Source organism: Aotus nancymaae, unplaced genomic scaffold, assembly GCF_030222135.1.
Source record: "Aotus nancymaae isolate 86718 unplaced genomic scaffold, 86718_ANA_hifiasm-v0.15.2.pri h1tg000019l, whole genome shotgun sequence".
NCBI classification, from domain to species: Eukaryota; Metazoa; Chordata; class Mammalia; order Primates; family Aotidae; genus Aotus; species Aotus nancymaae.
In genome coordinates, this window is record NW_026988431.1 from 35,936,447 (window position 1) to 35,949,790 (window position 13,344).

General features: G+C 47.3%; 1 protein-coding gene across 5 annotated transcripts in view; it reads left to right on the forward strand.

The window, feature by feature from the left end:
- PXYLP1 (2-phosphoxylose phosphatase 1) overlaps window positions 1-13,344 on the forward strand; it is a 62,574-nt gene that overhangs the window by 29,170 nt on the left and 20,060 nt on the right. The window contains exon 1 of one of the 5 annotated variants that reach the window (XM_012437067.3): window positions 1,398-1,615. The exons of the other annotated variants lie outside the window; for them this stretch is intronic. Coding sequence (XP_012292490.2) covers window positions 1,585-1,615 — 31 coding nt within the window. The 5' untranslated portion in view covers window positions 1,398-1,584. Of the gene's footprint in view, window positions 1-1,397; window positions 1,616-13,344 lie in introns of those variants that run through there. 5 annotated transcript variants of the gene reach the window in all.

A 13,344-nucleotide genomic window follows, 5' to 3' on the forward strand; every position in this document is an offset into this window, starting at 1 on the left:
AACCTATTTCCCTTCTCCTTCCCTTCCTTCCTTCTGCGCCCCCTCCCCTTTGTTTTCTTTTTAAAATAGGGTCTTACTCTGTTGCCCAGGCTGGAATGCAGTAGCGCGATCACAGCTCATTGCACTCGACTTCCCAAGTTTAGGTAATCCTCCCTCCTCAGCTTCCTGGGTAGCTGGGACTGGAGGCATGCACCATGACACTTAGCTAATGTTTTGTATTTTTGTAGAGACAGGGTTTCACCTTGTTGCCCAGGCTGGTCTCGAACTTCTGTGCTCAAGTGAGAACATAAGTGTTACATAAGCATAACCCTGTGCATTATGGATTAGTGACATTTTTTACAGCACAATAATAAGCAACCAATAAAGCAATTAAATAATGGAGCAATTAAACTCCATTTCTACAGAAATGGGGAAATTCCAAAGTCACAGTTTACTTAGAAGAAGAGTAGGAAGAACGTCGGCCTCCCAAAGTTCTGATGTTACAAGGTGTGAACTACCACTCCTGTCCCCCTCCTTTCACTAACCATGCAGTATTATAATTTTCAGTTCTTGTGTCTTTTCCTTCCAGCAGATTGTCTTCTCATTGAGAGCAGGGACCACATCCTGTTTCTCTCTGTATCCCAGGAATCAGCACTGCCCAGCACATAGTAATATTTTGTAAATGTGCTGAATGCACGAATCCATGCCTGCTCTAAAAGCAGACAGACCCTAATTTTTTTCCTTCTGTTGCTGTGTATTTGAAGCTGAGAAAACATCTATGCAATGCCAGGAATTGTGTTGTTGCTGTCACCTGCCTTCTCTCCATTTAACCACTTCACCCTGATGGGTGGGAGACAAGCAATTGGCACCCACACCACCCAGGACAGCTGTGTGAGGAGGTGGCATTTCTGTTGTAGTTTGAATGATGGAAAGATGGGCAGGTGGCTGGGTGAGTGGGATGTTGTGAGTGTACAGAGGAGCGCGGGGAAGGCTTGGCTCTAGGAAGAGGTGATTTGAAGAGAAGAGGCCTTGAAGAAGTTTCCTTGATTCACTTCCAATTGTGACATACTCCTGTGCACACATCTGGTGCATATGACAGGCTATTTCTAATAGTAAAGAGATTTAAAAATACTCATTTTATCCTTCCAGAATTAGAAAAGAGGTCAAAAGAAGGTGGGCATGAGAAGTTTAAAAATATTCCAGATGGCAAATGAGCTGTAAAATAGGAATCCTTTCCAAAAAGTGTGGTAAGGTTTTCAGTAGTTTAATTGTTCGTAACTTTTCATTAAAACTTTTCCATCCTTTGGTTGGAGAGGTAGGATGTTACACTCAGCCCTGATTTTATTTTGAGAGGCTGACAGGTTCTGAGACATGAATGTGTGTTACTTGTGTTTGTGGCACTTCTCTTGCATGAGCTGCTTTCCACGTCACTGAATTGGCCTGTGTGTTTTGCTTATATAACTCTTCTGAAAGTACCTTCTGTTTTAGGAAAGCCAATTTTCAGCCATACTTTTTTAAGGGAAATTTTGCAGGGTAAATTAGCCTGGCTGGGTCTGAGCTCTTTATTCTTGGATACCTTGTTGGAGATCGGAAGGATATTAAGATATGGACGTTCTTACTGCTCTTCTTCTTCTAGGTAAAGTGTAACTTTGAAATTTCCCCATTCCTGTAGAAATGGAGTTTAATTACTCCATTTATTTAATTGCTTTATTGGTTGCTCATTATTATGCTGTAAGAAACGGCACTAATTCATAACGCACAGGTTTACGCTTACATAACACTTAGGTTCTTATTCTTATCCTAAAATACATGGACTTTTGTTCTTTACCATTTCTTTTTACTTGTTTTTGAAGACCAAATTAGCACATATGATTATTTTAAGTAACATATTTGAGGCAACCAAGTATAACTTGGTTTCTCATGCTTTAAGAGTAAGGCTTTGTTGTCTGAAATGATCATCTCTCTTATTTGGTCTCGTTCGTAGTTTTTTTCCTGATGTTTTGAATGTGAAAAAGAAATGGCCCAGGTTACAATTCAAAAATCAGATTGCTTAAATAAGGATCTTCCTCTGGATATTGAAAGTATATAGTGAACCCACATATATTTATTAAGTGCTTATGTGTGTTTGACATTTTTCTGCACTATGGAGGTGGAAGTAGTAAGGAATACAGAAGAGATTAAGATACTGTTTATAGCTTCTCAAAATATGTTCATCTTAAATGCTACTAGTGACTTGCTATATGGTAATAGTCTTTAATAAAAATAATTCCATTTATGTTTTCAAGTCCTTAGTGTTTTGTGTTTAGAAGGTGAGACATTCTGAAATTCCTGATGTTTGAATTGTAGAAGGGAACAGGCAAGGCAGAGATATTTTTAGTTATTGCAGTTAAAATACATACAAGTGGAAAAATAACTTCAAATTAAAAGACTCCTTTAGTGCGACAAGGAAAGACCGTCAGGATGTGAAGACTTAGGAATCATGAGTTACGTTTCTGCTTTTTGTGTCATTTGTAATCACTCACTCCCCTCCTTGGCCCCTGCATTTCCCTAATGCTGATTTTACGCTCATTTCTCCATGTTCTGACCAGCATTTCCAAAATGGCGGCGTGACAGGAGCTCGCAGGCTCTAGAGTCGTAGTTTGAATGTCCCTGCTAAGCGATCGTGTGTCCTCTTCCTTCTTCTGTAAAATAGAGTTAATTATTGCTGCTTTGCAAGGTTGATGTGAGAACAGAGATGCTGTGGGAAAACCCTTGGCTCGTGGAAGCATAGCCGACATAAACCTTTTAAGCAAACCAGTGCAGTTTCATCATAGTGTACCATCATCAGAAACCAGGGCTCCTGGTGTTCTGGAAGTTGCCAGAGCTTATGTTACTTCAGCCACTTGGTGGGGAAAGCTTTTGAAATAGATCACACATGTATTTGTTTTTAAGCAAAGTGCATTGGCCATGATGGGGTTAATTTATACTGAGCACATGGCACCCATATCTGGGGTTTTCCTCTTGGGCAAGCCCCCAATTGGCCAGAGCAGGTTCAGAGGCAATGCTGAGGGTGAACTGGAGATTCAGATTCCCAGTGGAAAAAGAGGAAAAGTGGAGGGCTAACCTGCAAAAATGAGAGTGAGGGTTGTTGTCAATATCTGAAGGGCCCTCTCTGCAAGAGGAGGTGAACATGGAGAGACATTTCAGTTAAGCATATGGTAGAACTTCCTGAAAATCAGTGCCTTGCAGAGGTGGAATGGATAGTGTGCTCTCCATCACTGGAGTCTGCAAGCTCTGGAGGGCTGCTCTTTGAAGAGTAGTGTATTGGACAGGTCATTTAGTCTGATCCCATTTAAAATCTCTTTAAACTCTGAGGTTTTCTGAATTTTATCTTTTCTCACGGATCCAGTGCCATGAGTATGTGACATTTTGTTCTTTAGCGACTGTGCTTTAGTTTCCACCGTGTGTTAGGCCCCGGGCTGAGAGTTTAATCCCTCAAGGGCCCCAGGGAACTGTTTGTCCAGTGGGGAAGAATCACAAGTAGACACCCTGGAATAGCAGGTGCTGTGTGCTGGGACAGGTGAGAGGCAGCAGCACAGTGGGGTCAGAAAAAACGTGGGCTCTAGAGCCAGAATGCCTGGATCAAATCCCTGTCCTGCCACATACCAGCTATGTGACCTCAGGAAACTTATTTACCCACTCTGTGCCAGATGGGACAATGATAGTTCCCATTTCATAGGATTGCCAAAGGATTCAGCAAGCTAATATTTATAAAACACCTGGAATGGTACCTGGCACCTAGTAATCACTACGTATGTGTTTGTCAAATCAAATGAATTTGAGATTGTTTATGGAAGGGTAGTATGAGAGACTAGAGCACAGGAACCCAATCCAGCTTGGAGTCGGGAAAGACCCCCGTAAAAGAGATGGCATCTGAGTTCATCCTTTAAGGAAGGCAGGAGTGGTCAAGGAGGCAGCTGAGAACAGGTGCTCCTGGCCAAATGTGCAAAGGCAGAGTGAGAGAGAGCAGGCCTGGGTGAGTCACCTGTAGGTAGCTTTGAAATTGGAATGAAGTCTGGGACCTACGTCCTATCGCTGCACCATATCCTGAAGGCTGTGAAGAGCCACTGAAGCAGGGAAGACGCCATCAGATTTGTGTCTTGGAAAGACTGCAGTCCAGCATGGTGTTTTCCAAAGCACCTTCGTCAGAATCACCTGGGAAGCTTGTCAAAATGCGTGTTCTCAAACCAAAAAAAGCACATTTTGTGCCCTTCCTGATAGAATCAGAATCTTGGTGGTAGTGGAATCCAGAAATCTACATCTTTAACAAGCTCTCTGGGTGAGTCTAATGCACACAAAATCTAAGCACTCCAGAGGCTGGTGAAAAGGTGGTGCTGGGAGGCACCTCAGAGACTGTTTTGCTCAACTAGTAACAAGCTGAGGGTGGCCCCGATGAAGGTATTGGCCCTGAAAGGAAGAAGCAAAGCCAAGAGACGTCATGGTAGTGCTGTGGAACTCTATAGCTAATTGGGTGGTGTCATGGAGCCAGGATGATGGGGAATGGGGGACTCTATCACGGCACCCAGGAGTCCGGCTCGGGTAGTTCAGTAGATCATTCATGCATGCCTTCATTCACGTAACTGTCTCATCTCCTTCAGGGATAAGTCTGCCAAAGGTGGAAGTAAATTCTTAGAACACAGACTGGGAGGTCAACCATGCAGGGCTGGTGGCTCCCTGGGTCTGAAGAGAGAGGCCAAGGGAAAGTGCTCCGAGCAAGAAGGGAAGTGGGACAGGGCCCAGGCAGCAGGACAGGTGGGGGCGGAGCAGGAAGGAGACCAGGCTGGGAGGAGTCATTGAAGGATACTGGAGGTACCCAGCGGGCCCCGTGGATGCAGTGTCCTGCCCAAGAGTGGACCTCAGGCTCTGAGGCCTATGAAAGACCCTGTCAGAAGCCACCATTTGGAGACTTTGTATTCCCTCTGGTGCAGCCCTGGTTTCCAGAGGACCAGACTTCTTGGAGCACGTGGAAGCTGCTCCAGGCCAACAGCCTGTGAACTTGTTTTGTTTGGCCCAACCCCTGTTTTTAGATTTTTAAATGTATTTACCAATGTTTTAAAACTAGGCAATTTCATATAAACTTCCAGCCCCTCTTTGAAAAACCAGACTCTCCAGCAACCTGGCCCACAGTGCATTACAGAGACTGCTAGCAGGAGCCGGGCAGCTGAGTCAGGGCTGCCTCCCTGGGCAGGGGGGGTGCTCTCCTGGTCGCCACAGCGCCCACTTTTCTAGTCCCTGTCAGCTCCTGAATTTGTGCCCTGTGGTGCAGACAGAGGACAGAGCCAGAGAAGAAAATCTGGGCAGACAGAGGAAGAGGGGCCACGAAGGAGACAGACAGCAGCAGCCAGGGGGCGCCTCAAGACAGGAGTGGTCTGGAAGCCAGGGTTAGAAGTTCTCAGGTGGGCAGCTGAGGAGGCCCCGCTTAGCCAGCTCTGTGTGTGTGAGAGAGTGAGGGCGGGGGAAAGAGCATGCATGTGTTTTCTATAGATTCCCTGGGAACTCTCCTACCTGCAGAGCCTGTTCCTGTGGCCCTGATCCCCTGTATCCCCTCCCTTTTTCTGTGCTGCTTCTGGTCTGATACCTGCTAAGAAAGAAAATAACAATGCTTGATAGAACAGTGTGTACATTGACATAGAACTGCCTCTGAGTAGGCAAATGAGTAGCCCTCACAGGTGCCAGGGTGCTGTGACACCTTCCTCGGTGGTTCAGACCCTCATGTCCTCAGTCCTGCTCACTCTTGTAGATGGCCATCAGCATTTGTGGTTTCAACTCTGCGGGGACCCCTGAGGTCTGTAGTACCTGGTAATAGTGATTCTGCTGAGGCACACGTGGATGAAAGTAGTGGGAAGTGAGCTGCTCAGCTGTGAGGAAGCCAGGTCCTGCCACGCAGCCAGGAGAGGTGGCCGCCCCCTGTTCTTTGACCTGTGTAGGTCCAGTGGAGAAAAGCCATAGAGTGGTATGTTTGAATCCAGAGATTCATGAAATCTTAGAGTGCTTCATGGAAAAGGTTTGGGGATATGCAAGCCCTTAGGATGCCCAGAGTCTAACATATTGTGTCCTCTATTCTAAAAGTCCCAATGTGCTTCCTCCTGGGCTTTTATTTTGTTGAGCTGGAGACAAAAAGTATGAGAGACTGAAAATGAAGGTTTACATTTTTAACCTAAGAGTTCTGTCATATCGCCATCTCATCATTGTGAGCAAAGTTTTAAATTTTGTATTTTTTATTAATTTTGGTCCTTTTCTTAAAGATTTTACTTTCTGTTTGATTTCTAGGAGTTTTAACTTGCTCCTCCTCAGAATGCTTTACGTCCAGCTGCCACATAGAGTTAAATATCTGCGGGTGAAAAAAGAACAGCCATAGATAGTGACAAAATTACATCTGACAAATTAGCTATCGTCACAATTTCTTAAGCTCATGTTGTAGATGCATTCATTGGAAGGGGGAGGTGAGAGTATCGTGTAGCAGATTCTTCTGCAAGCTGAGTAGGGACACATTTATGTCTGTGGGTCATTTCCAGTTTGCTTTCAGGATGTAACTAGATAAGGACCTCCCTTTCTCCTTCCCTTCCTCCCTCCATCCTTCCTTCCCTCCCTCCTTCCTTTTCTCTTTCCTTTCCTCCCTCCCTTCTTTCTTCTTAGTTACTAATCTTAAAGAAGTTCTAGCCAATAATTAGATGAGGTGATAGAGATATCTGTTTAAAGATGTTTACTGCAGCACCATTTATAGTAAGAAACAAAGGAGAAGGCAACCGACGTGTACAACAGCAACACAACTTCTCCATTACCTCGTGATCACATAGAGCTGTCTCTGTTGACTTGGAAGGTTGTGTGTGTGTGTGTGTGTGTGTGTGTGTGTCTTGAGTCAGCAGGAGCCAATACTAAATAGAAAGCGTCAGTAAAAGTATTCAGTGAATTCAGGAGAGTGCCTGTAGATCTCCCAGACCCACTGAAGAGGTGAACAGAATAGAAAGCTGCAGGATTCGCAGCTGTACCCACTGCAGCGAGAGCATGAGGCCAGCTGGAGCCTCACAGGCGGAGTGCGTGCCCGCTGAGCCAAGCCTCCCAGCGCAGACCCCACTCACTCCCTGTTGTCTTGGCAACAGGGCTCTGGCCCCATGCTGATGACATGAAAAGGAGGAAGTCCACCTTGAAGTGAGTGCTGATCAGAGGCAGAGCCCTGTCAAATATTAGCAGCCCCACCTTGTGAGAGGGAAGAAAGAGGCTCATCTAATAGAGGCCGCAAAGGGCAGAATCTGAATCCTGTCCATGAGGGTGAAGTAAGGCGGGCACTTGGGAGAGAGCTCTGGGACTGCCTCACCATCCTGCCCTCCTGCCAATGTGGCTGCCACACACACTGCAGATGTGCTCTGTGCCTCAGAGCCGCAGTTCAGGGGTGGGCTCGGGTGGGAGGGGATGGGGAGGTGGCTGGGATGCATGGCCCCTCTCTAGGATTTATCTGGCTGGAGCTTCGGCATCACCTCTTGCCTCTATTTGCGCTTCTGTTTTCCCCATGTCATCTGAGGGGCTGGACTCCACTGGCCAGGGGTCTGCCCCTCCCCACCAACCCTAGGTATCCACCAGAGGGTGGGGCAGCTCTTGTGGGATGTCCAGATGCCTGAGAGTGCAGACCCCACCCTGGGCCACATTCTCTCTTTCCTTGAGGTGCCTCCCCAAGGACATAGCCAGATGACCAGCCTGGCTGTCTCTTTTGAGCCTTTACACGGAAGGCAGATGACCCACCCACCTTCAAGGACACCTTGCTGGTTTGGTGACCTCGGTGGGGCGCAGACCTTTGAGACACAGGAAACTTACTTGCTCCTCTTGGGGACAGAGAACAATGTCCTTGAGCCTGAGTGACCGTCCGTCACCATTCCCACCCACCAAAGCAGGGACAGAAGCACATGCTTAGCTTCTGGCAGGGCACACAGCTACTCAAATACACTGAAATATTCCTTGTAGGGTTCTCTGGGTAGTAGGATTTATGGGTGATAAATCCTTTTCTTTTTATACTTTAGTGTTAAATGACTATTTTAGGATGAACTCAAGTTTATATGAAATCTAAAGATCCCTTTTCATTTTGAAAAAAGAAAATGTGTTCATCTCTTCTTGAGTGTTGAAATTGAAAACCTGTTTCCAGGTACATTGGGTTCTCAGCCTGAACCCGTGGACTTCTCCGTTGTCCCATGGGGTTTCAGGGGTCTTATAAACACCCAGAAGTCAAATTGAAAAGACTGTGTTTGAGGTACTCTTTCAGAGATGAGGATCAGTAGTTTTTATCAGATTCTCAAAGATGAGGGTCATAACCTTCATGACCCAAGAAGATTAAGGAGACAGGTTCTTTTCACGGCTCTTTTTGGAGGCATGGACATCTCTTATGTCTAATTTCTGTCTTGATTTGGAGTCTGGTGTTTGCATCATCTAATCCAATGACCCTGTTAGGGTAAGGCCAGTTACCAGCAGCTCCCAGAAGGGTGTGGCATTTCCCGACCCCTCTGAGAGGCTGCAACTGGAGTTCAAGCTTAGTCCACAGGGGGAATCCCCCATGCCCGAGCAGTAGGTGGACTTAGGTTTCAGAGGCAAATGTCAGTGGAAGGGGTCAGGCAGGGAGGAGATAGAGCTTGCAAACAGCCCAGGGAGCTCTACCCCTAACTCTGCTGGAGTTCTCCGGCTCCCTGAATGCTACCAGTCATATCAGGAGTACTTAATATGTGGTTCACCGTGCGGCAACATCAAGAATGAGAAAAACAAGAAAGCCGTGTATTGCGGCTCAAAGTGGATAGATCAAAATGGGAAAAGCAGATTCAACTGTTTGATCAGTCTTGTTTGTGTAAAACCAAGTGTCTCAAAGTCTACAAATGTGGGCTTGGCTTTTCCCATTTCACCTGTATAACATGATTCCCACTCCAGCCTTTAAACGCAGATGATGAGAGGCAGATAACAACTGTGGGCTCTTCGTTGTGGTTCTGGTTTTCATTTGACAGTTACAATGCACTTGTAAAATTCAGTAGAGAGTAGAGACAGGGTGGGCATTTAAGATAATTTAGTGGGTTGATGAGTGCTAAGGGAATTGTGGGAATGACAGACCAAATCATTATTCCTTAGCAGACCTGTGAAGGAGAGAGAATTCAAGAGCCTTTTGGATTATTGGGGGGAGGAAATTGGAGAAATTAGGTGGCAGGACTGGGGGTGTTTTAGCCTATGAGGAGGCACTATCTCAGATAAGCTGAATGTATTTAAAGGAGTCAGAAAAGCTGCTAAAATTGGGGTGGCCAAGAGGGGAAAGGAGATTGGCTGGTTGTGCTTTTGTGAAGGGGAGGACACAGGGGTTCAATATCCCTTGCAGATCCCAAGTTGAAGGGAGTGCTTTTTAAGAGCCTGCAAGAAACAGGAATAATCACATCCAGGGGATAGGTGTAGAAAACACCATTCATTCATTCGTTCATTCATTCATTCATTTATAAGACAGGGTATCACTCTGTCACCCAGACTGGAATGCAGTGGTGTGATCAGGGCTCACTACAGCTCCAAACTCCTGGGCTCAAGCAATCCTCCTGCTTCAGTCTCCCGAGTGTCTGGAACTATAGGCATGCACCACCATGTCCCGCTCACTTTTTTAAAACTGAAAATAGCATTTCTTGATCCCTTACCAGAATCCATTCACAGGTGGTATCTCATCATCATCACTACCACCCTGATCTGTAGGTATCATCACCTTCATTTGACAGATGAAGGAAATGAGGCACAGAGAGGCAGAGATACTTGCCTCCAGTCACACAGCTAGAACGTAACAGAGCCGGGACATGAACTCACATCCTTCTAATATGGTAGCTTATTTGCAGTCCCTAGCCCCAGGCTACTTCCCTGCATTCAGAACCACGGCAGCAGGGGCAACTGAGGACAGACTTCAGTGGAGTTCCAAGGAAGAAGTGACTATGGTCCTCTAAAGAAGTGACTAGCCCAGCGTTGAGGTCACACCCTGGAGCCCAGTGTTGAGGTCACACCCTGGAGCTAGGAAGGTAGAAAATAGATGGTGGAGCCGGACCTTGGCCCCGAGAGGTTCCTTGCTGGTATAGTCAGTGGGGTGACTTATGTGGCAGCTGAGCCCAGAGCAATGGAGACAGAGCTGAGCCAACACTTCAGCCTCATCGTGCTCCGTTTACTGGGAAGCTCTGGATCCCTGACACCCAACTGTAATCTGCCAGGTGTCTGTGTAACCAGAAGAAGGCTGACAGCCAAATCACACAGGCAGGGAGATGGTAGGAAGGAGGGGTTTGGAAGCCACCTGACTCCCACTACAAAAGTGTCTTCCACGTGGGACAGCCTGTCTTTCCTGGAAAGGACCCTTATTGGCACAGCTGCCTAGAGTTGGGTCCTCATCCCTGGGCTAGTTAGCAAGGCAGGGACAGGGTCCTGGAGGAGCAATGTGACAGCCTCCACTGGGCCATGGGGTTGGCATGAGAAGGGGAGCTGCTCCCAAAGGAGGATGGGTCTGTCTCCACAGAATGAAGTAGGGAGAGATGAGCTGATCCAGGGGTGGGCCCTTCATTGTGCTCCATTAAAGTCAGTTCCAAGGTACCTGCAAGGTGCTTGCATACAGCAATTTCCTAAGGCAAGAAGAAGGCCACGTATGCAGATAGATTCCTGTCCTCGGCCCTATTCCAGGGCCTTGGTATAGGGAGGAGACCTGGAGATCAGGGATGTTGGCTTGGCACCCTCTGAGAAAGAAACTGGTGTGTCCTTGTGCAAGTCAAAGTAACTCCCAGATAATGAGCTGGCAGCAGATGCTCAGCTGTAACTTTATCTGCTGCCCCTATGGGTTGTTGAGTTTCAGGGATAACTAAGGTGGCCTGAGGTTCAAAGGCCAGACAGGGGCTTGCAGCCTAGAAACCTGTGCTGTTGTGATCTGACTGTGACCTCGGCCTTTTCTCGCCTTTCTTCTATTCCCTGGGGACCATCAATGGAATAAACAAAACTTAAAATGTGCAAATCATCATTAGATGAAACATCTCTCCAGAAAAGTTGCTAGTGTTGGCTGCTAAGCCAAGTCTAGTTGATCAGGTCCTGTTTTGCTTCAGGCTGTTATTGACCACTCCTGGTGTGTTAGTCAGGACACTCTAGAGGGACAGAACTAATCGAATAGATAAATATATAAAGGGGAGTTTATTGAATATTAACTCACATGGTTACAAGGTCCCACAATAGGCCGTCTGCAGGCTGAGGAGCAAGGAGAGCCAGTACAAGTTCCAAAACTGAAGAACTTGGAGTCCGGTGTTTAAGGGCGGGACACATCCAGCATGGGAGGAAGACACAGGCTGGGAGGCTAAGCCAGTCTCTCTCCACACTTTTCTGCCTGCTTTTTATTCTAGTCACCCTGGCAACTGATCAGATTGTGCCCACCCAGATTAAGGGTGGGTCTGCCTTTCCCAGCCCACTGACTCAAATGTTCATCTACTTGGACAACACCCTCACAGACACACCCAAGATCAATACTTTGTATTCTTCAATCCAATCAAGTCGACACTCAGTATTAACCACATTTGGTAACTTCCCAATATTTCCTTTATATCCACATCTTCACTGCATCATTTCCATGCCTGTACCCCCCAGCCAGCAACCAGGGAGTGCAGGGGGCCCCATGACTGAGAAGGCTGTTTTCTCCTTATGGTCCATGTGCTCCCTCCTCCCCTTTTCTTATTTAATATCTGGCTGTTCCCCACAACTAGATTGTAAACCCAGTGAGGGCAGAGACCTTGTCTGTCTTATTCCTTGAAGAGTCCCAGCAGGTGCTCCATAAATGTCGGATGGCTGGATGGAAAATGCATAAATACCGAGCTTAAGGGGTGAGCAGGCCTGGGCTTACAGGCCGCAGGACCTTGGCTAACTCCCTTGACCTGCCTCTGCCCAAGGTCTACTGTCTGACTGATGGTTACTCTTCCTAGGTTGAGATCCAAAGCTGGGAAAAGCAGAGAGAGGGTCAGTTTGGCTTGCATCCTAGCCATAGCTATGGGAATGTTTGCTAGTAATGCACACGGAGTCATCACTGTGCATTTGGGAGACGGGGTGGGGAAGGGTGGTGGGGAAGGGTGGAGGGGAGGGAGCCTGCATGGGATAGCATCTCGTTTTATTCATGATTCTAAGAAGTTTGTTGGTTGCTTTTGAGAGGTCCCAAGGAGATGTTTTAGAGGTCATGTTCTCTGCCATTTCTTTGAAATTGAAAGAATTCAATTCTTGTCTGCATCTTTACACATGAGGGTTATAGCTGTGTGAACAGGATGAAAGTGATTGTAGATGAGATGAGCAGAGAAAGCCACCATAAATGAGAGGCTCATTTCCAGAGGTGGCTTACGGAAATTTGCCCTCCTACTTGGTAATCACACCACAGAGAAATTGCGTGCCCATTGGTACAGAGTTAACTGTCAATAAAAGATATCTCATATCCTGTTATTCAGGTTGGTTCTGGTGGCACAGTGGCCCCAGGGCACTCATTTAGATTTATGGGTTTTCCCACCTACATAATGAAACTCGTTATCCTTCCATCTATTTATCTGCCCATTATTCTTTCTGTCCCCCCACAGCCTCTTTCTCTTGCCCTGTGACATCTGAGCTGCTATCATCTGCTTGGGGTCAGCAGTGTTTCGGATTGTCCCACAGAGGCACTGGGGGGCCTGGACAAAGCCTGCCGGGACGAGCAGTGTCCTGGAGCTGTGTCTGCCCCCAGCCCCTGGGTCTGTCTCTCAGCTCCCTTTATCTAGATGATCAAGGCAAGCCTCAAGAGCTGATGTGAGTAGCACAGCACCAGGGCAGAGGCAGCCTGCAGCCTGCAGCCTGGGGTCTGCTCCTCCAGGCCCCTTCCTAACCTTCCTCCCAGAGTGCAGCTCTGCCCATCGGCCCTGGTGAGGTCAACCTGACCAGGCCTTACAAGACCCAAGACGTGTCCTGAGCCAGCTTGCTGACTCTCATCTGCCGTGTCTGGCCGTGCTTCACAGGTTCCCCTCCGCTCTTCTCCTCCTCCCCTCCATGCAGCCAGCTTCATCAGCCTTTCAGACCCAGCTGGGTGTCTCCTCTGGGAGGCCTGTCTTGGATGCCCCTCACCCCAGACTGGTTTGGTAACCCTCAGTGCTCCACATGAGGAGTCAATGATATATTTCATCAGAACCATGGAGCGCGGTGTCTGGCTCAGTTCAGCAGGTATTTTTGGATGACCTGTCCTCTGTCACTCAGCAGGGGATATAAATGTGAAAGAGGCACAGTCCCAGCCCTTGGGATGGCAGGGTAACACACCAGGATCCTGCTTTGCATGTACTGTGGTGTGATGATGGCAGCAGGAAC